The sequence below is a fragment of the Phaethon aethereus genome (genome assembly GCF_964289735.1).
Source record: "Phaethon aethereus genome assembly, chromosome: 3".
Lineage (NCBI taxonomy): Eukaryota > Metazoa > Chordata > Aves > Phaethontiformes > Phaethontidae > Phaethon > Phaethon aethereus.
In genome coordinates this window covers 8537915-8560920 of record NC_138576.1, presented here as the reverse complement: position 1 = coordinate 8560920, position 23006 = coordinate 8537915, and the positions used below count along the sequence as shown (strand labels likewise).

The 23006-nt window shown below is 43.3% G+C and overlaps 1 protein-coding gene across 1 annotated transcript in view; it reads left to right on the top strand.

Annotated features, from left to right (window-relative positions):
- The window catches only part of KLHL29 (kelch like family member 29), a gene marked incomplete at its 3' end in the record, with an annotated part of 255138 nt that overhangs the window by 191993 nt on the left and 40139 nt on the right, over positions 1-23006 (top strand). Inside the window, exons 5-6 of the mRNA XM_081998428.1 lie at positions 5054-5253; positions 11784-12043. Coding sequence (XP_081854554.1) covers positions 5054-5253; positions 11784-12043 — 460 coding nt within the window. The remainder of the gene's footprint in view (positions 1-5053; positions 5254-11783; positions 12044-23006) is intronic.

Genomic DNA, 23006 nt, shown 5'->3' with positions numbered 1-23006 from the left:
CTCCTGTTCCCAACCAGGCAGCCTGGGAGGAAGCTGAACCAACTGTTCCTAGGCAGTAATGTACATTTACATAAAATGTTTCACATTTTTCATGTTTATTCTGTGCAGATGGCTCCATTTTGAACATCCAGAATTTGTTTTGACTTTCTGACTATAGCTTGTAAACAGAGAGTTGGCTGGCATCTGCACTGGGTATAGGTAGCTTTTCGTATTTGATGTAAAATTGAGTGAGCCTGTAGCCAAACCATTAGTCAGTCGAAAGAATGTTGTGAGCCGGTTAAAGGCAGCATATCCAAACCATGAGGGAAACCTGAATTAGAGACGGTAGCATTGTCTATAAATTGACAAATTGATGCGCTAGCGGTGTTTCACTTACACAGCTACTTTAGCCAGACTCTAAATGTGGCTTTGCAAATCAAGGCATCTCACTATTAAATGTTTTGAACTGAATCACACAGGAGTTCGGTTACGTGAACATGTTGATACGAATAATGCAGGGAAGACACATAGATATATGTATATTTATAATGCAGAAAACTCGGTTGCATCACTATTAAGCATGAAAACACTAGTGCTGATTCTTGTCTGTGTGTATTACAAGTATGGAAATGTTTTTCAAGGACAAATGAATACCAAAAATGTAAAGTTCTCTACTTTTTCTTTTGTCAGATCCACTCCTAATCTTGCAGATGAGGTTTTAGGGCTATTTTCCTTGCTAGCAGTATTTAAACGCTTTAGCTCTTTTCTGTATATTAGTTAACAGAAAGGGACACCGATTTTGATTTGTTATTTGAGAGTGTAGTCGAGCCATCTTTTGCTTTAAAAGGTTCCCTGTGCCTTTGTCTTCTCTAGTTTAAGTAATTAAGTTGAAGGATAAGAAGCCAGAGTATGTTCAAATGCCTTGGCTTTATTTTGTTACACCAAATTATTCCAGAAAATACAAAATCTTTTCCAGTAACTTCCCCTTGCCCATTCAGAGTGTGTCTGTGCTTCCTGCTTAGCTGCAGGTTCAGTTCTGCTTGCACGTCGCTCAGGTCTATCACCTTGCTGGAGAAATACAGGACTTGTAAACCTGAAAGAATTCCCCAACAGCTACCACAAAATTAAGCTGTTAAAGAGCTCTTGGAGCTTGTTTAAATGCAGACCTAAACAAACCTCTTTGCTGTTTAGCTCAAGATAAATCTTTTTAAAAGTCCTGTTCTAAATCACTTCCTAACTTTAATGAGTTTATATATCAGCCTTTGCCAGATTTTTACTGTAACTATTCTCCAAGATTACAGCCATGATAAAGTAAGGACTAAAATTGTTTATTATATATTATTCTTCAGAAGCAAAACTTTTTCCCCCAGAGGCTGTTGGCAGGGCTATTGATTTTCTGCCACAATGTGAAATGTGTGACCTTTATAATATGAGCAATGATTACAAGGCCAATAAAATGACATCATTCTGTTTAAACTTTAGAGTTCGCAGGGCAAATAGCAGAATGTGCCACATTTAATGATGTCCATGGACAATAAGTGTACCTTGCCTGGCTTCAATTGAAACTGAAACACGAAGCAGGCAGGCTCTCCATCCCCCAAAATACCCCGTGTTTGTGGCAGCAGCGTACGTACCAGGGGTAGTGGTATCTTCTCCCAGCATTTAAGGCAAGAAGTCAGTGTTTTTCTGAGAGCAGACTTTTCTAACTGTTTGCATCTACCGATGGCACTGGCAAAGCTCCTCCTGTGATACAGGATGAGCCCTTTGGGGCACGGCTGTATACACTCGTACAGATTTTCCCCAATCCACTGCATATGCATTTACAGGACTAAATTCTGTTCTTGTAATACTGTTTTAGCCACATCATTTTGAGTTCCTCTAGAGTAGCTGAGAGAAGGCTCCATCCCAAATATATGAGGTACAACTGCACAGAGCATATTGGCATTTTAATACATGTGAAAACAAGGAACACAGAAAGTTTTAGTCAAGCTTGGAGGGGGATGCCACAACTCATTCACTGAAATAATTTCAGAGGAGAAATGTATGGAAATTTCTCTCTGCATTTCCCACTTCAGTCACATCAGTCTGTGTCCCCACATTATTTTCTTCCAGTCCTTCAAAAACTCATTTTTGATCCATTAGGACCTGCTTCAGCCAATTCCCCGTCCGTTCTCCAGCCCGTACCAAGCCAGATCCCTGGCATGGAAACCAGGGTGGCTGTGATTTCCCTTTGGCTCAGTATTTGGTCCAGCTAAACATGAACCCAAAGCGCTCATTGCTTAGAAAGCAGGAGCGAAGCAGCACAACACATTCAAGGCATCGCAGAGGAAGGAATAGGGATAATTTTCTTTCCCATTTCTGGCTCATTGTGTAATATCAATAATCTCTGTAGTTTTGTATTATACTTGCCGTAAGTGGCTCTAGTGATTGATTAAACACCTTAGCTCTTCTTTGACGTTTAATCAATTGCAGCAGCAGTTTATTGCTTGGTGTATTACAAAGTAAAAGAGATTATTACTTAATTATTCTGAAAAATAGCAGCTTGCAGTTGTTGCTAACATGGGTCTGTGTCTACGCTGACACTGGTGTCACGTCATCCTTTCCTTTGCGCCTCCTCGCCTCTGCGCTGGGAGAGAGCATGCTATTGCTGCCGGGTCACGCGCAGTCAGTCCCACAGCCATCTCCGGCACGGTGCAATTAGTGGCATTAAATAAATAATTGCTCACAGGGGGGCTCCCTGCGGTGCGAAGAGCCTGATTCTGTCACCTGCTGGGTACCTCCAAATCTCACTTAAACATTGGACAATGTCCTTACTAACCAGCCCTCTGTCAGGGGCAGAAATTGGAAACAATTCAGCAAGGATTACATCGGTACCAGGAGGCATTTTGATAGCTCAGGGTGCAGCACCAAATGTGTGCATAACCAGAGATAAATCGGGTACGGGGAATGTTATTGGTATGTGAGTGTGAGAAGGAAAAAAACAACATTTTGTGACATCCTCCTGAGGATCTAGGAAATGGCAGCTCTTCTGTTTTGACGCCTGAGGTTTTCTGCCTTGAGTGCAAAATTGAATCCATATGCAAGAGTTCAGAAAGAAACTGTGGTGTGATAAAGCATAAGGATTCAGGGTAGCACACACATCTGTGCATGTAGGGGTAACACAGCTATCGTGATCAGTATGTGTTCTTATCCATCTGCTTGTGGAATAGGCTCTAACCCACCTGTATTCCCATGCAAAGGGATAGTTTAATATTTAGAATAAAAAAATGGGGTTTTGTTCCTTGTTTTGCCCCTGACTTTATGATCACAGGCAAGTGACTTTGTTTCCTTGTGCCTCAGTTTCCTTTTGTGAATGGGAGTAACCGTTGTTCACCACCTTAGAGAAGCATATGAAATTAAGGACTGGCCACTGCTCCTCCATTGTCATAATGGACACCGTCTAAATATTTTCAGTAGAAAAATAAAACCTCTTTAAAGCTTTGATCCTGCAAAGATTCGTATAAATTAAAGCTGTGCCCTTGACTTGAACAGGGCTAGTCAATGGAGGACCAGTGACAAAGCATGCACTGCAAATTTTAAGCATTTTCGCAAATTATTTTAGGGGTTATTGGGGTGGGATGTCATGTTGTTTTATGAGGGAACAAAACTGAACCTCTTATGTTGTTTGATTTTCCTCCACTGTGGTAGTAGAGGTCTGACCATCGCCTTTCTAGGCAGCTTTGTGAGTCCACAAGGTCGGTAGTGCTCTTGCTCATGCTTAAAGCTGGCATTGCCTGTGAATAGTGATGCTTTGGCCAGTCCATGTGAGTCCCGCAGCATCGTATGCTGGTTTTGTGTCAATCGTGCAATGGCGTTTGCAAGTACTCTAGCAGAACTGGAGCGAGCAGACACTGACTGTCCAGTGACTAGAAGTTCATGTTTCTTTGAGAAGGTGCTGGATGGTCCTAACCATTAAAAGAGTTTATTTTCTTACTCCAACAGATTCCCCTCCCCTCCTTGATGTTACCAAATTTATTATCACTTTTGTCTTTCAGGTGTAACCTGTCTTTAGTGTTGCAGACACATCAGCCAACCATGCATTAAGAACTGGGCCCTTACTTTAATTCAGTATAATTTTCTTTTTGTCCAATAATTTCACGAGCACTAATCCACACTTCAAATGCAGGAGATACTTTGATCCCCAAATTGTTCAGCACTTCATGCAGGAAAAACCATAGGCCACAGTCATGAAACTCCTAGAGGATGGCTGCTGGCTTCCTGTGGCAGAGCTGGTTGTTGTTTTCCCCCCTCTCCCTTCTTTGCTCTAACCATTTTGTCTGTCTATCTTGTCTCGTATTCAGTTTTCAAAGCAATTGCCATGAAGGGCTTTCTTTTTTTAGTGCCTAAAAGGGAACAATAGATTTTTAGAATATGCATATATATATATATATATATAACCTGACCATCTGTATATGCATATCATATCATATCTATACTTTAATATAATATACTTGGAAGTTCCAGCTAAACAGAAATTAATATTTATTATTGTTATTTTTTATGAAAAGGTCTTTAAATGTATCCTTAAATGCACATGACATTTAAAGTTATTCCAATGCTGGATTCCTGAAAAAAGTAGATGACCTTTTCTCTTGAAATTGGAGAGTGTTTTTTCCTTAACAGTTATATTGGGCACAGAAGATGAGATGTTAACCAAGATGTTAAAATGTATTGTTTCCCTTTGAAAGCTAATCCTGTTCCTCATTTTCATTAATGTTGGCTCATTCGTTTTTCTTTCTTTCTTTTCCTTTTGTTTTCTTTTGCAACTGTTTTTGCATGAAAATGCAGAGTAGCAATAAACAGAATTTTTGTAAGACTTGCTTTAAGACTCTTCTCTTTCAGATCCAGTTAAAGTTTTTAAGTTCAGTTATTTTAAAATTCATATTCTTCAATTCTGTAAACAAAACAAAACAAAAAAAAACAAACGGAGAAATATAAAGAGGTGCAAAGCGATTTTCTAGCCCTCACTAATCAATAAATGCCAACAAAATGGGGATGGTGCAGTGTCCATAATTTAATTGTCTGCTGTTACCAGGTCACCCCGAGACAGTAGCAGAAGCGGAGAGAAGCTGGAATTGGCCATGTCCAACCTCACTGCAGATGTCCTGGAATTACTCCTGGAGTTTGTTTATACAGGTTCTTTGATCATAGATTCAGCCAATGCAAAAACCCTACTGGAAGCTGCCAGCAAGTTCCAGTTTCATACTTTCTGTAAAGTCTGCGTTTCATTTCTAGGTAAGAATCACTCCATCTAGTGAGGTTTTAAGATCTTATTTTAAGGTTTGTAAGCCTTTCTTCTAACAATTCTTAAAAGATAGTTAGGAAAGACAATATTAAATACAATAAAATAAAATTTGAAAAGGCACTTTATTTATTTGGGTTGACATTTGAATTTCAAATGCTGACACAGTGGCCAGCGGAAAATGATCTGGAGAAGTGTAGCCCGTTTGAATGGCAACTGCTTTTACATCTTGGATAGACTTTTTTCTTGAATCTTGGTTCATGCTTAGTATCATGATGATGTTTTGTTTCCCAGAGGTTAACCTCTGCACAGATAACAGGCTGTAACACACAGGTTGCATCTAACTCGGACAGCAAATGTTGGGTGCTACACCAGGCCAGCTTGGTCAAGCACTGAAAGAGTTGGAGGTGGACTCCCACAGAGGAGTCAGGATCTGCAATTTTCTTGCATCCATGAGAAAATATTTCATGTGTCCAATGTTCTTGTAAACAAGATCTGGTTGAACTATTCAAGGTTGAATGTTCACAGGGTTTGTTCTTTCATACAGAATTACTGTGTGATGGATATGTGTCATCACAAATGGTAGATGGGAATGAAAGGTTGCTGTGCCTTCCCTTGGTAACTGGTCTGCCCCGTGTGCATGGGGAGCGTTGCCCCAGTGAGGATGTTCAGACCAACATCATCGCCAGTGCCTCTGTCCATCCTCTCATGATCACATGAGAAGCCCATTCTTCTTGTCCAGAGCACCATGTCATCCTGCTCCTTGCATTATCTGTGCATTATCCAATATAGACTATTTCAAAACAGTCCAAGGTGACCAGCTCCATTAACTAAGCTTTACTGGTCTGAACTGGAACCATCCAACTCCATTTCTGTCATGGCACTGGAGGAGCCAGAACTGGAGCTCAAATGAAACATACGTTGGTTCAAATTTCTGCCTGTATCACATGCCACTCCTTCACTAACATGGGTATAATATCAATTAATGAGACAGTAATAATTTACAAATTATTAACACAAACTTATTAATACAAGAGGTGTGAGTTTGATGTTATGTGACTTACTTCCCATGTCCAAATTCCAAATTTTTTTTTTTTTTTGGACGTCTAATTTCTATTCAGGCTCCCTCAACTTGGTATGGGAGATGTCATTCTGTCTGGACCCCAAATGTATCTTCAACCCACACGAACTGTAGATTATTCTTGGGCAGTTCTCATTTTAAATTGACGCCTAGAATTACAGATGGAAAATGGGAGTTTAGAAAATGTTGCACTCATGAAAAAAAAAACAAAACCAAACTCAAATGAGTCCAGTTCACTGCTGTGTTAATTTTCACTGCTAAGCTGACCTGCTGGCAAAAGGAGTGGTGTCACTAGGCTGGTACAATGTAGGCACCATTAGATAATCATTGGTATCGTATTCTTCTCTTCTTTCCAGCTTTTTATATGTCAGTTGTTTAAAAATCTGTTCTCAAATGAGTGGGTAATGGGGAAATTAAATCTACGCTTTGTAATCCCGCTGCGTCAGTTGTGCAACGGGAGTGAGGGCTCTGGCTCTGGCATTGCTTCCCCCCAGCTTCCCTTCATCACCTTTTAAAGTGATTGGATCTTACGGCCTTTCCAGAAGCAGATATGTTGAAGTTGCTCTAAAGATTCGGTCACAAAACCAAAATACATTTATTTCACTAAATCAATGTGAGATTTCTCTTTTCCGATAGTTAATATTTGAATTCAGTGAACCATGTTATGGTATGAAATAGTAGAGTTGGTTATAAGTTCAGTGATGTATGGGGAGTTGCTGGAATTTTGTATTCTCATTTGGAGAATTCATGGAGTGTAATTGCTTACTTTTATTTATAGCTGTAACTGGATTACTCTACAGAGATAGTAGAGGATTGGCCGTCTAAAAAGTTTAGGGAAAGGCATTTTTTCTTCTCTGTGGCTGTGTTTTTTCTTTTCATCCCAGCCACCTCTGCTCTCCACAAAGTAAAAAAATGGTAAAAATCAGGTTTTTTTCCAGGGTTTCTGGAGAGTTCACCAGTAGAAACAGTGATTCTTTGCCATCAGTGGCCATGTCTAAATAGTGAGGGAAGTGGAGGGAAGTCCAAAGAGGCCCGAAGAAGTAAAAGCCTCAAATTAATAGGTCTGTTCAGAACAGCACCATCTCAGGGGAAATTCAGGTCATCCTTTTTAATCCATGGAGCTGCAGCAGGGTCCTAGCTGGTTGATGTCCAGGCGGCTCTTGTGTTTCTATGCTGGGCCTCTCAGCAGCATTGAGCAGAGGCACCCCAAATCCGCTTGCACCTTCTGGTGTGGGAACATGCTGCAAATGTGTCAGGAATATCGTTTCGTTTCAATGGGAGATTTCTTAACCAGCTTCACTGGGCTAATTATAGCCAGGTTCTCTCTCTCCCCCACATGCTGTCTCCTCTGCTTTTGTCTAGACCATGGGAAATGACAACAGTTTTGTGCCGACTGGTGCAGTGATGCTGACAAGTTCATGCAGGCGCCATATGATAAACTGGGCAAATGTTTGCAAACCGCTCAGGACATCATAGATATTTCCTCCACCCATACGGCTGAAGACTTGAGGGTTTTTTTCTTTCTTTTTTTTTTCGTACTTGTTTTGTGCTGTCATCACAGTCATGGCTCAAATCGGATTTCAGGAAATTCATCGGTATCACGATTTGGGTCCATGATGCAGGGATCCTCGTCACAGGAATGAACGAATTCTGAGCTTGTACTTCAGCGTGCTGCTGATAAAATAAAACTATTCTTCCGTAAGTCTAAAGAAGTTCGTGGAACCTGTTAGATTCATGGAGGAGAATAGGAAAGAGCAGGAGCTCTGAATTTTCTTAGTCTCCCAGGCAAAGGGTACAAAGACAAAGTTTGCAGAGTATGAGAGGGAGATACGAAAAAAACTGAACAACACACCAGTGGTGAAATCTGCAGCAATAGGCATATGCACCTGAGGCAAGAAGAGACCTTTATGGTCCTTATGAATTCAAGAGAAAGTATTATGGCTAATTTTTAGTTCATCCAAGGTGGAGAATTTGGGGCCAGCTGGAGAACCACACTGCCCAGCACTGGAGAAACTGAAGCATCAACCATAACTGGAGATAGGAGAAATGAGGAACGCTCTCATAGGGGAGTTGAAATCTTTTGGACAGTGAATGCATTCAGAAGTCTTCCACCTGTCACCCATCTTCACATGCTTCTGACAGTAGTAGGAATACCTGAGCGATAAGATCCCCATCAGAATGTACACAGAGTATGAAGAGGAAATGCTAATTTATGCTAATTTTATTGATATCCAAGTCATCATCTAGAAAGCATTTCTAAGTGAAAAAACACTATTTAATGCACACAGAGGGGGCTTACTGTTGCTGCAATCTCCCTGAGTAACCCTTCCTACATACCATCTTTCTCTGACTTTATCTCAAATCTGCACTCCCAGAAATGCAGTCTTAGCTGTCTGCCTGGCTGATTATCTCATGATGACTCTGCACAGGATCCCTTTCCAAAATCACGTCTTAACACAAGTGGAGAATACTGGCTGCCGGTCTGCAATATTGTGACATAGATAGAAACAAGTATGCTCTTCAGCACTGCCTCAAGCCAGAGAGAACCTACTAGATTACATCTGATATCCTTAAAGTCTACTCATATGCCTGTTATGAACTGTCCTTGAGCGTTGGGAATAGCTTAGTAGCCAGCAGTAATGTTCTGAATGGGCTCAAGGTGAAACTCCACAAAAATGTGTTGTTACAAGTCTAGTGTCACTGTGGCAAAAACAGCAATTATTGTAAACATGTCAGCGTCCGAAGGAAAATGGCTCAGGAGCAGGTGGAGCAGAACTGGTCCTTAGCTGTCTTTGTCATGTCAGCATCTAGAAGTGCCCCCAGACTGCAAAGAGTCACTTGGGGGCTATATTATATAGCAAAAGTCTAGATTTAAATAGTCATGTAGGCTCCCTTTATAGTCAGTGAAGAGTAGCAGGCATTGGTAAGGCACAGTTCTGCTCACCCTGAAGTCGTTATCCAAAATATTACCAGATTACTCTAAAATATTACCAAATTGCTTCTTGGAATTGTTTGTTTATGAGTGTACAGTGTACTAATGTGATTGCTGAGTTGCACCATAGGCAACTGGAGTCGAGAGAATCAATCTCACCCCCAAATTTTGAGTCAGAGATGAAAAATAGAGGGTGTGTTTTTTCTGTTCACAGAATAGAGACTTTCCATACCTCCTATAGCTGTTGCCCCAACCTCTGTCTTGCTCACCTGCATTGAATCCTCTAGTTCACATGCCAGCCCTCATCTTAAAAAGACATCACTGCACCCACCTTGCCTGGTGCTCATCGCATCAAAAGTGATGCAGTGCAAACAAGTGCACCAGCAGCCTCCTGAATATACCACGATCTGCATCTCCTCAGATATGATAAATGGCCTTATCATACTTGCTGAATCAGGCAGGGATAATGTCATTTGGGTCTGCCACCGAGAGGTTTCTTGGGGAAGAGGAAGGACGGAAGTTCAAAGGTACAACATGGAACTGCTTGGACATCATTGTACAAGGCTGCATCAGTTGCCCAGCATTGTTAGAGGTAGAAAAACCTGTCCAGCTCAGAAGAAACCAGTCATGACCAGTGCCTTCTCTGCCCACACCACAGGCTCAGCTGGGGATGGTATGGGAATCTCTCCTGACAGGGGCAAACCCAGTCCCCTGAAGGAGAAGACTCTCATTCTTGCAAGTCTTTTCAATCGTGTTCCAGTAAACGGCTGCTTAATGAGTCCAACTTGGTTATTACCTTTCTTATAAACCCTATGAGGATAAGGTGGAGCGCTGTCAGATTTGTCTTTGACTTGAGAGCTTGCCAAGTGATGGTGAGAGTTTTGGGCTCTGTTAGATGATTATTTTACCCCCAGCCACATGTATACATGAAACTGTGCCAACAGACAGAACCAAGGAACCTGGAAGAGGTTTTTGCTTCTTTTTTTTTTGAAAAGCAGAAATTTTGGGAGCTTTGTGCTTCATAGCTATTACTTTGTAGCCAGTCTCTGGGCAGTCTTTGAGTGACAAAATCTACTGACAGCAAACAGTGCCACTGCTCCAGTCTGCTTGAGGAAATGGACTCCTTGGAGTCAGTACAATCAACAGATGCAAAATGAGATAACCTAGTTTCAAGATTGGTGGGTTTGTAAAAGGAAATAAAAAGATTGAGGGAAAAAACCCCCAACAAAACACAAAACCCCTAATCTCATATCAGGTTTAAAAAAAAAAAGAAAAAAAAAAGAAAAAAAAAAGAAAAAAAAGAAAAAAAAAAGAAAAAAAAAAGTAGGTCATAATCCCATTTTAATAAAAGCCACGTACAGATTTTGTGCAGGTTTTAAATCTAATGAAAGCAGAAGCTGGGTGTAGGGCAAAATCCCTGAGCATTTCCAGCAGAAGCAATCTGATGGGAGTTTTGTTTGAAGAGATGTGGGGCTATCACACATTCCCGTCCAGTGCTCCGAAATAGTGCACTAGGATATGACACTGCCCACATGTGATATACTTCTCCTCTGACAGTGCAGAAGCCTGCCGCTGGTACCGATGTTTTTGTGATCTATTGCAGTCTGTCTCTCTCTTATTTTATTTTTTTTCTTGGTCCTATTTCTTAAAAGAATATATTCTGCCTATTAGTAGTGGCTTGGTTAACAAAAGCTGAGAAGAATCTGAGGTTTCCTCTTATAAATGTCTGAAATTGGTGGGTTTTTCTTCAGAATAGCTGAAAAGGAAAAAAGTACAGTGAAATGGATGGCGTAGCACACTTTTAATGCGAAGCTACACAGTGTGCCGTTGCTTCTGTTTGCTGGGTAGGAGATAATGCTGTCTCTTCTGTGCATGATTTTCTTTGAAACCCACTACACAACATTTAGCAGAAGGCGTTAGTATAATCTGTGTTTTGCATAAGGGATGTCATCACATTCAGCAGCAACAAAGTTCCTTTGAAAAAAAAAAGGAGGGGGGGGATTTTTTTTTTATTTTAAGTAGCTTAGTAGCTGAACAGGGCAAAAATTATCATAAAGCGACTGCAGCATCCTCAGAAATGTCCTTAGTGCTGTTTGCATTTATTCTTAAGTGTCTGCACTGGCGTTTACATCTTTGCTGTTTCTTAAAGCAACATTGTAGGCGGTAGAAATAGCAGCAGTCTCTTGGCTGGGTTCCCGTCCCTCGGGAAGCCCCAGATACTATTATGTCAGTAGGTTTCCCAGTGCCTTGTGAAGGCTTACACAAAAAGCAAACTCAGACAGTGCGTTTCTCTCCCCATCCCCAGCTCAGATGTTAGACAGACTTTGATTTTGTACTTTAAGCCCCAATCCTAAAGTAACCCAGGGTGCTGCTTCTAATTAACTCCCTGAAATTAATCAGGTTTGGAGGTTTGTCCATGGCACTTTTTTTTTTTCATAATCTCAGTAAAAATGTGAATCTTGCTTTTAATAATTCTCACTTGCTTTTTTTTTCCTCCCCCCTCCTTTTAGAGAAACAGCTGACGGCTAGCAACTGCTTAGGAATATTAGCCATGGCTGAAGCCATGCAGTGCACTGAACTATACAACATGGCCAAAGCATACGCCCTGCAGATTTTCCCAGAGGTGGCAAACCAAGAAGAGATCCTTAATATCTCAAAAGACGACTTCATTTCCTACATGTCCAATGACAGCCTGAACACCAAAGCAGAGGAGCTGGTGTATGAAACAGTGATAAAGTGGATTAAGAAGGATGCTGCAATCAGAGCTCAGGTAAAAATAATCTCAGCAGCCTCACTCTGCTCTGTTCCCATGAATGCCTCTTTTAAAATAGAAACCATCCCCGTGCTATTTCAAACATGAGGGTGCGTAGGAGATGGGATGGGCAGTTCAGATAAAAAAGAGAAAGGGTATGCAGGCTATGCACAAAATGTATGTGATTACAAAATCTGATCCCCATATCTGATCATTTAGAATCAAAATCTCGTTTGTGACATGGATGGTACAAAGCTAGGGCCTCAGTTGTTGGCTGCAGGCTTGGTTGGAGATAAATCAGGAAGGATTAGAGTTGTGTGAGCTGCGGCTTTAAGCAGGGGATGCATTTTAGTAACAGTGGGAAATATAAATCTGTCAGAAAATCTGTATTTCTTTTGATGCCACATACAGAATGAGTGTAACTTCAGTACAGAAAATAAAAGATTCTGTATCTTATTGGCTGCTTAGATAACCCCTTGGGTATTATACATTTATTAGAGTTAGCCTTTTGTCAACCATCTGAGCTATGCAGTCTGCTCTTGACTCAAGAAACTGAGTGTATTACTTTGCTCAGCACTGTCTCCAATGCTAGAAGCAATGACTGTTTGGAGGCTGATGATTGTCCAGAGGGACACCAGGGACCAGAGGACTTCCCTGGTGATATTTAAAAACCTACCACTTGCCTTCAGTGCAGCTCTTGCAAGTCAGCATTCGCAGGTAGTGAATTGTGGTGGTCTGAACCCCAAACCTCACCATTTGGAGGCCAGTTCTCTCCACATCCCCCAGAAGGGGAAGGTTGTTTTCCCTCCCTCCACTGCTTTGGATGCCAAAGTTGTTGGTCTATCCTGGCAAGGCTGACTTCTGTTGATCCATGGTCACAGTTTTGGCTGGTTTAAGGAGGACAGTCCAATTGCTTATGGACCAGACTGGGACTCAGGGAGATACTTGGCCACACATTGTTGATGCCATCCCACGTCACGGAAGTCTATACCTTCTTGATTTTATGGGAATTCAAGCACCTAAATGTGCAATGGGATGTTAAATACATCATTGGATGTAATCTGTATCTGCAGATATCTGTCTGTATGCTGCTGTATCTCTGTCCCTCATCTGGAAAGTGGGAGAAATACCACTGCCCGACCACACCAGGCTGCTGGATGAGGATAAGGGCATTAAGGGTGATGGGGACTCCATGCCAGGCTAAGCCTGGCTGCCCGTGCTGCTGCTGCCAGCTCAGCCCCTTGCCCCTGCCTGCAGCTGGCAGCCCCCAGGGGCTTTCTCCAAACTTGACCTGCCCTGTGTGAGTGGGTGATGTAGCTCAGCCAGGCTGGGGACCTGCTGCTCTCTCTGACCACTCCTGCACATTCCGAGGATGCTATTTAGTATTGCCCAGTATTATTGCCTAAAACATTTACACAATATCATTGATTTACTGAAATGGGCCCCCTTTGGCTCTCGCTGGCCTTGAAAAACACAGTTTTATTTTGCTCCTTGCTTTAAGTTTGATGGCAGCAGTCGGCTCTGTGCAGCTCTGAGCTCTGAACCTAATGCAACCTCGGGGATTATTCCCAGGGGCCGGAGTACAGGAGCCCTGCGGCAGGAGCCTGTTTGCCTGGTGCAAACAGAAGGTGTCACGCACCAGGCAGTCTGGATTACGTTTTCAAAATTGCTGGTTTAAATATTTCCTTCTGCACCCTGCTGCGGTGATGTTATGAATTTATTTTTTTGTGGTGTTTTTTCTTGCCCCACTCTCGCTGCTGCCACCACTGTCATCTCCTCCTCTCTTCCTTCCGTGTTGCAGTTGGGTCGGTTTTCGGGGTTTTTTTTTTTATTTCCAAGTTGCCTTCCCCTCTGCCCTGTGTCTGCAGTGCCTTTGTAGTAAGATGGCAGTTTTATTTGCTTCTCCAAATTTCTCTGTAGTGCTTTGGTTTCATGCATTACTTTACAAGGGCTTTTAATTTTTAATTTGTATTTATCCAGAGATGAGGTTCTTGAATAAATTAATATTAAAGATACCAAGCAGATAACTGTTTTCATGCCCAATCTTACCACTAAACTAGTTTCTTTGGATCGTAGCTCTCACATTCCTTGTACTCTGTACACTGCTTGATCTATTATAAATCTCTTAGTTAAATAGGTACTTATTTTCTAAAAGTAGGAGCTCATACTTACCATGAAAAGTACCATCTTTACCATAATGACTTCTGCATTTTCAACGCCCAGGAACAAATAGCTCTGACAGTGGATAGGAGGGAAGATAGACCCAGATCTAAGATCTTATTTCTGATAAAGATGATGAGTGAAAATTTGTGCTTGGTGTGCAGCAAGGTGCACCACCCAAGCTCCCGTCAGATGCACAGGCTGCTCAGAGCTTTGCAGAACTGGGCGACCATGGCAATAGCAAATGCTGGGTGGACCTTCCTGAAGGAGCTGTGCATGGATATTTTGACTTCATTCACAGTTTTGTGAGATGGATTCACTCAACTCTTTTTAGACTCTTTGGTTGGGGAACCAGCACGTGGAGGACACCAGCGCAGCAACAGGATTGTTGCTTCTGCACCCAGCCGGTGGGATCTGTTGGAAGGGTTGCTTGAGAGGTTTTAGCCATGAACTGCAAAAGCCCCAAGACATGGCTCTTGCTCTACTGCGCTCCTCATGTGACCAGTCTGGTTTTATTTCTCTCTCCCAAAGGCAGTCCTGGCAGTTAAATCCTCCAGGGCCTGGATTTCCAGGGCCCACACTTTCTTCATATCTCCCCTCTCCCCATCTCCCTTTGCCTGACAGGCCAAGCTCTATCATCACGTTTTTATTTTCAATAGCACCAACGGCAGGTCATAAAAATGCCTCTTCAGCAACTTCTTCCAAGCACTGAGCTGGTGATTCTCCCGAAGGTGGATGTCTAGCACAAACAGGGAAAGGTCTGTGCTCTTCGTCCCGCCTGCATGTCCATCTTCCCTGGCCAAGCCAGGCAGGGGCTCGCTCAGCAGAGACATCCCCGCAGAGGAGCTTGGAGAAGCAGCCTTCTCTCTAAATCGGCACCCTCTGCACCAGGGCAGCTGCGGCCCTGCAGAACTCCTTGTGCTTTAATGGCTTTGTATCACGCTGGAGTGCAAGCTTACGCCTGGGGACAGTAAATCTCACCACTTGTGTTCCCCACACCGCCGCTGTTTGTGCCGCACTCTTACAACTTGCCCATCACTGCCTCCCCTGCTGTCCGGACCCCTCTTTGAGAGCCTCTGTGAAGGAGGTTTTCAATGGATCTTCCCCCTTTCCTGGAAGAGTGTTGAGTTCACTATCTCCCTGCTCTTCTCTGCCTTTCTAAAAGCTCTTGTCTGAGTATCAAATTCTTTCTGCTTTTGTTAATTCTTCCCCACCAGGCTGGAGGGCAGTGACAGGGAAGGAACCAGGATTTGCTTGCAAGGCAAGTTGAAAAGCTGCACTCTGACCGACTTCTGATTTTGCAAATTGTGCTCATACGAAGTTCTACGGTGCTTATAAAAGTGCTCTGTGGCATTACAAAAAACAGCACCCGAGCCTTGTTACCAAGAGAGAATAACAGTGCTTTAAAGGTTACTGATCCATCTACATAAGACAAAGAGGCAGTTCAGAGAATGACATATGTGTTAAGCTAGGATTTGGTAAATAACTGTATCCAATGCGTTGGAGCAGCGCGCCGGCTCACATGGTAATGTTTACGGAGCTATTTTAGTGCTGCTGGTAGTGCAGTTGCATAAAATCGGTTTAAACAAAACCAGCAGCCTGTGATGTGAGGTCTGGACCAGGCAGGTGATTTCCTGTGCCAGCGGATGCAGAGCGCTGGTTGTAGGAGTCCTCTTGACTGCTCGTCAGAGTGGAAAGCCTGCGGCCACCTGACACATCTGACAAAGCTGAATTTACTGTTTTTTCTGTTTATTTCTCTTCCTGATTGATGGACAAGATTGTAGGGTTTATCCTAGCAGTTATCCCCTTGATAAGCTTATTACAACTCTGGCAAACCCATGCAAAAAATATATTGTATAATGGAGGCTTTACTGTCTGGAAACGAGCACAGTCTGAGCCATCCGAGCAAGCAAAGATACTTGCGAGGCCCCCGGCAGCCTTCACCTGAGCTCATACCCAGCTCTCTGCATGCCTTGGGCAGGTTGTTTCACCTTTTCTTACACTATAAGCGGGAGGGAAGGGATGCCTCCTACATGGGCTGTTGGGAGGATCCGGTGGATAACGAGCCATATTTTCCACTGGTACTGATGACTGCCGGAGCTGCACAGAGCTGCGTCAGCGTCAGCGCAGGGTGGGGAAGACGTTGGCCAACAGCCAACAGCATCCTGGCCTGTATCAGAACTAGTATGGCCAGCAGGAGTAGGGAAGTGATTGTGCCCCTGTACTCGGCACTGATGAGGCCGCACCTTGAATCCTGTGTTCAGTTTTGGGCCCCTCACTACAAGAAGGATGTTGAGGTGCTGGAGCGTGTCCAGAGAAGGGCAACGAAGCTGGTGAGGGGTCTGGAGCACAAGTCTGATGAGGAGCAGCTGAGGGAACTGGGGTTGTTTAGTCTGGAGAAGAGGAGGCTGAGGGGAGACCTCATCACTCCCTACAACTACCTGAAAGGGGGTTGTGGTGAGGTGGGTGTTGGTCTCTTGTCCCAACTAACTAGCAATAGCACGAGAGGAAATGGCCTCAAGTTGCGCCAAGGGAGATTTAGATTGGATATTAGGAAAAATTTCTTTACCGAGAGGGTGGTCAAGCATTGGAACAGGCTGCCCAGGGAGGTGGTGGAGTCGCCATCTCTGGAAGCGTTCAAAAAACGTGTGGATGTGGTGCTTCAGGACATGGTTTAGGGGACATGGTGGCGTTGGGTTAATGGTTGGACTTGATGATCTTGAAGGTCCTTTCCAACCTTAGTGATTCTGTGATTCTGTGACGTGAAGGTGCTGGATGTGCAGTAATTTGCTGCCTGCCCAGAGCACGGACATACCAAAGCTCATTGGAAATTTTCCCACCTTCTGCTTCAAGTCCAAAATTGTATCTGTTTTCTGTGACATAAAAAACATAGAGACATGTTTATTAATAACAGAAAGCCTGGGAAAACAAGACTCCCAGAGCATGAAGCTTCCCTCTTGCCCCAAGGAGGGACAAGAAGTGAGGAGAGGACAAAGATTTCAGTAAGTTGCCCAGAGCAGCACTGAAAGAGGCGCAGGTACTGCAGCAACGAGTGACAGATGAGAGGCTCAGCTGAATGGCAGTCACCTTTTGTTGCATTCTGCAAGGCTATAATCACATGCCCTTTTTTTAAACCCTGTTTAAAATCATGGTGTCCAGCAGAAAAATGAAATGTCTCCACTATAAAGGCATTAAGAAGCCTTCTGTGAACTTGTGTCCTCAGAGGCAGATTTGTCTAAACAGCATCTTCATGGTGCCTGAGAACCAGAGATGCGTAGACAAATTGGAGGTAATTTAGAGAAGAGCAACACAAATGATTAAAAGACTGAAGGAACTGATGTGAGAAAAAAAAGATTAAAAGATGTGAATATGCATGACTTGGCCTAATGACAGCTAAAGAAGGATAAACATCTACAAGTGTTTGAAGCCCCAAGGAGTCGAGTTGCCTGGAAGGATGCAAGGGGTGTAACAACAGTAAGGACCACTGGGATGAATTTGAGACTTGGCAAATTAGTCTAAGCAAACACAAAGCCCACGTGAAAGCCCTGTATCTGGCAGTAAGGGTAAGGAAAGGTGGTAGAGAGAAGGAGAAAAGGAATTATGTCAAAAAAATTACAAATGCCCATGAGCTATATTTTGGCAGTGACAGAGAATGGCAGTTCAGAGGCAAGATCCTACAGATAAGAAGAGGTCAGTAGCTGTGAGAGAGCAGATGGAAGATCTCTGGTCTCTGGTTAGGCTGTTGAGATGGTGGCGTTTTTTAAAGAGTTCCCAAGTTATGCAGAAGAGTGGCTTGCTCCAAGAAAATGGAGAATCTGACAGGGAACAAGCACAATCCCAACTCTGCTCTGTGGCAACAGGGAGGCAATGATGTGTTCAGATGCTGATACCCAATACAAGCATGTAAGTTCATCATAATAGGAAATTAATTGATCAATCAAGGTACTTAAGGGCATTAAGCTTCAGGAAAGCAGTGCAGGAATAAGTATGAAAAGGAAGCTTCCAAGGGAGCCTAAGTGAATTAGGCACTAACACTCTATTACGGTTCAATTAGGTTTCTTTGAAAAGCCCAGACTACCCTGATGCTTTGAAATGCATCTGTGGGAAGAGCAGGCGAATTCAAAAAGATGCCATTATGAAAGTGCAAGAAGCTCCAATTTCTCTGAAAGTGTAAAACGCAAGGGATGAGCAGTAACCCCTGTGATTTCCCAGGGATGGGATGCTCAAAGAGCTCAGATTTAAATGAGGCTTTTGCAGACACACTTGGAGCCTGTACAGCCTTAGAGAGGGAGAAGAAAAGGCAGCAGCAGGAACAGAATCAGTGCAGGAACATGCCTTTAGCCATATATTGGAGGAAGAAACTGCATTAAATAAAAAAAAGATGATGCAGGTGACATTAGCAGTTCTTTAAATTCCTCCCGTACTAAACTTCTCAGTTTTTTTAAAGGGATACCCTTGACTGAAAATCCTCTGAATTATTTCTCAGAAGTTTAAATTGGTTTGAGGAGCTCCCTTGTCTCCCAGTCCTCTCAGCATCTTAATTTGTGGCTTTTCCAATATATTTTCCTATTTTTTGCAAAATAGTTCTCTGCTGTTGCTGAAGCAATGGCCTTAAAAAGACACACGTATGCAAGCAGCTCGTCACGCGTGCTCACTTGCGTTGCCTTGTGCTGCACGTGGCCCCGGCACTCAGGATGGATCTCCAGAAACAAAATTGTTTCACACCACGATCAAGAAGCATTTTGGAGAATTATTGCACATGGATTCCTGTGTCGGTGTGTTGTAGGGGTCGATGTACCAGGAGTTTACTTGGGTTTATGAAGCATTTTACAAGCTTCTGCCATTTTGTTGTTGGCAGCATGCTTTTGTGGTGCACCTGTGTCCATACGGGTGTTTGAATAGGCGACTGCCCATAAACAAAACACCACTCGCCTCTGTAGTAACCTTTGGGGGAATTTTGGGGGTTTATTTGATAGAGTTTAGTCAGCAAGATCGAGATTGTGTGGTGAGAGCAGAGTTTTCTTAAGCCTCAGCATCAGGTAAATTCCAGGTATGATGGATCCATGATTTATCTTCCTGCATATTTAAAAAACTCTCATCGTGTTACTGCTAGAAATACCTGCCCGTGTGCTGCTTTGCAAACAGCTCGGAGAAGAGGACAGCAGTTCGCTTTATGCAGCACTGGTGACATTACAGTGTTTAGTCAGCTGTGCTGCCATAAAGATGTCACATTGAAACCTTATTTCAGGAAGACAGAGGGGCTGCGCTTGCCTTCTTGCTAGGCATGAGATCTATGCACGTGGCATCCTGCCACCAAGCCACCGGCTGAACCCAGCGCCTGCGAACCAGGTTTTCTGCCACGTGTTTATCTCATGATACTATGAGGCTGTCGGCTGTGAAGCCTTTTGGTTTAATCTGAAGGCAGCATTGCAGTTCCAATACCAAGCTCTACAGGGAGCTTGGGCTGGGCTTGGATGTGACCTTGGGCGTAGGAATGTGCAGGAGGTTACTGGAAACACGGCATGTCTTTGTCATACCCAGGGTTAGATGTATCAAAGCAAGTACCCTCATTACTAAGTAGCAGGGCAGCACCATGGAAATCTAGCTGAAAAAGGCGTATTTCTGAGAATGGCAAAGCAGTGCACCAACAGCTTTGGCTTCCCCAAACTAGCTAGTTCCCTGCTGGGTTTGCCCTTGGAAATTTGGAGCTGGCAATATTTTGAGTATCAGGTTGGGTAACCCGCTGGGGAAGCCTGGGCTGGGCTGGAGATGGTTGCGGGGAGGGACTGCTGATGCTGCCGCTCCCTGCTGGGGACCACGCCGCGTCCCCAGCCATCCCCATTGGCAGAGCCAGCTTGGCGGTTGGTTATGTGGCCACGGGGTAGACATTAAAGGCTAGCATCTGCTGGTTTGGGTGGGTTTTGTTTAATTAGAGTGCCCTCTCCTCATCTGAAGGAGGTTTATGCAGTGGGGAGCTGATGCTGCTTCAGATCCATCCCCAGTGGCTTTCTCCATCTGAGAAATGAGATGTGTGAGAACACGGGGCGAGGCTGAACCCAGTTTTATGTGAGATGACATAAATCTCCTTCGTAGCTCTCAGATGAATCAAATATATTCCTACTTCATAATGTTTTTAAAAATTCTCTTAAAATATGGATAAGAGCTGGAACAGCAGTTTGTTGGAGCAAAACCTTATAGTAATGTGGGTAATCTAACTTCTGTATTTGTGTTTCTAGCTGAAGCCTCTTTCTTTAGGCAGATAGCACAAAGGGTCCTTTGTAGGAAGAGCAGTAAACTAGAGAGACAGATGAGTTATAAGGCATAAGGGAAACATTATTTTAACCTCTCTGGGCATTACTTCAAAAATGTTAAAAATCTTGAGAGCTTTCCAGAGTAGCATTTAAGAAGCAGGAAATTTCACTCTGTAGCGGTAAACATATTTCCTCCGCACTAACTGTATACTGTTGTAGCCCAAGTCTATGCAGGAGCACACTGAGACTCCTTTCAGAGAATACCTGTGAGGATTTTACTGGATTAGAGATTTGAGGATAAAAAGATTATTTTTAATGTGATACTGAAGAGGGTTTTGTAACTGAGATTTAGAAGATACCAGAACAAAGCCTACTTGCAAGCAAGCGTTCATAATAACGATATAATTAGTAGGAGAAGAAATGTCACAAAAAGTTTAGCAAAGTAAATGTCCTCACTCAAACTACCAGCCAGGAACAAAAAAATGCGTTCAGCTGTTTCATAATCTAGTTTGCTCAAGCTCTAGCCTGCCTGACGAGATGGGGGTAATTTATCATATAATCATAGAATGGTTTGGGTAGGAAAGGTTTGGGATGACCTTTAAAGGCCATCTAGTCCAATCCCCTCCCCATGCAATGAGCAGGGACATCTTCAACTAGATCCGGTTGCTCAGAGCCCCGTCCAACCTGACCTAGAATGTTTCCAGGGATGGGACATCTACCACCTCTTTGGGCAACCTGGGCCAGTGTTTCACCACCTTCATTGTGAAAAAGGTCTTCCTTCTATCTACCCTCTTTTAGTGTAAAACCATTACCCCTTGTCCTGTCACAACAGGCCCTGCTCAAAAGTCTGTCCCCATCTTTCTTATGAGCCTCCTTGACATATTGAAGGGCTGCAATAAGGTCTCCCCAGAGCCTTCTCTTCTCCAGGATAAAACTTACGTATGAACAGATTATTAGGGAAAAGACTTGAAAGGGTCAACTTCAAAATACAGCGTATCGTGTTGATCACATATTCCTGAGAGTCAACCCTGACCCACCAATAACATTTAGGCTCACTCGTAGTGTGATCACGACCTTCCCAGCACAATCCCCAGGCCAGGTGGACACAAAAATTCCTACCAGAGAGAAGAAGTAATCACCTTCCAGTTTGGGTTGACATCTGGCTGTAGACAAATTAATGTGGCATGGTCTGAGGAATGCGCTGCCTTCCCCAGGAGCCGATGGCTCACAGTTTTCGGCCAGAAGGCGACACTGATGTTCTCTGCTTCCCCTAGTGCGTGATGCAGCCACTCAACTCAGATTGCTCTGGGGACTGTGTTAAGTGTGTTGACTAAATCTCTATTAATTATAACGTGAGTTTACACATGTCTAGTTGACAAGTAAATACTTGCTTGTACGTACCTATTTAGGTGTCTGAATCTAGAGCTGAATCTCTCTCCCAAAATGTTTAGGTAATTAGGGAAAGATAAGATCTTCTAAGATTTTTCTTTTCCCTGTATCCAGCAGCATCACCACTCAGCGAGGAGTTTATGGGCTAAGATCCTCTGCTGGTGCAAAACCTGAGCATCTCCCTTCATCCAACGGGAGCTATGCTGAGGTTCATGTCACCTGAAAAAACAGTCCTGATGGTGTTCAAAAACCTCCCTAGCATTTAAGCAATAAATTCATTAGATTTTTGCGTAACGGTATCCATTTTCAAGGAGCTGAAGCATGGACTCCACGTCTATGAGTTGAGAACTCCCAATTTTAGGCCAGAAGGAGCATTAATATTCTCTGCTTCACCGTGGCGTGTGATGCAGGTTGTAGAGTAAGTCGTAGGTGGTGCCCAGCAAAGACCTGAGAAATCTTTCTACTTGTCCAGCCAGCGCCTGCAGCCGAGTAGCGAGAGGAAAACATCCTTCGAGTTACAGCGTAAACCGCAACTCCAGGGACTGGAGGTTGTTGTCTGATGAATTTGGCAATGTGGCCTGCGCAGGTATTCTGCTGTTTTAATAAAAACCATAACATCAATAGGTGCAGTCGATATTTCATAGCTCGATAAGGAACAACGGAGAGACAAGAGAGAATGGAGAGCAAATAACAGATACTAGGGAGGTTGAAATGCTGTATGGTGCTTATTCCCGTCTTAAATGAAAAGGATAATAGTAACAGGATATTTAGTACAATCACAGCTAACGGAGCTAGGAAGCCTTCATAAGGGAGAATCCAAAAGAAAAAGGCTGCTGATTGCCTAAATCACTTGAATATTCTTAAATCAGCAAGGCTAAATGAAATTCACCCTTGACTATAGTGCTTAAAAGAGCTGGAACGAAAAGGCGTTGGTTTATAAAAACCTCTCCTGTCTTCTAGTGATGCTGCAATGGTACGTACTCTTCAAATCCCTTGGTGAAAAACACTGCGATTATATGTACCCTTAATGCCATTAGCGATGAGCCCGAGTCGCGACTGCGCACAGTCGTGCAGAGACACACACACAGAGCTGCCTTTTTCTAGCTGTTTGAGCAAAAGGAAGAGTAAGAGTGAAAAGTGACATCGGCTTTGATATGTGACATTAACGTTAAAGCTGATGA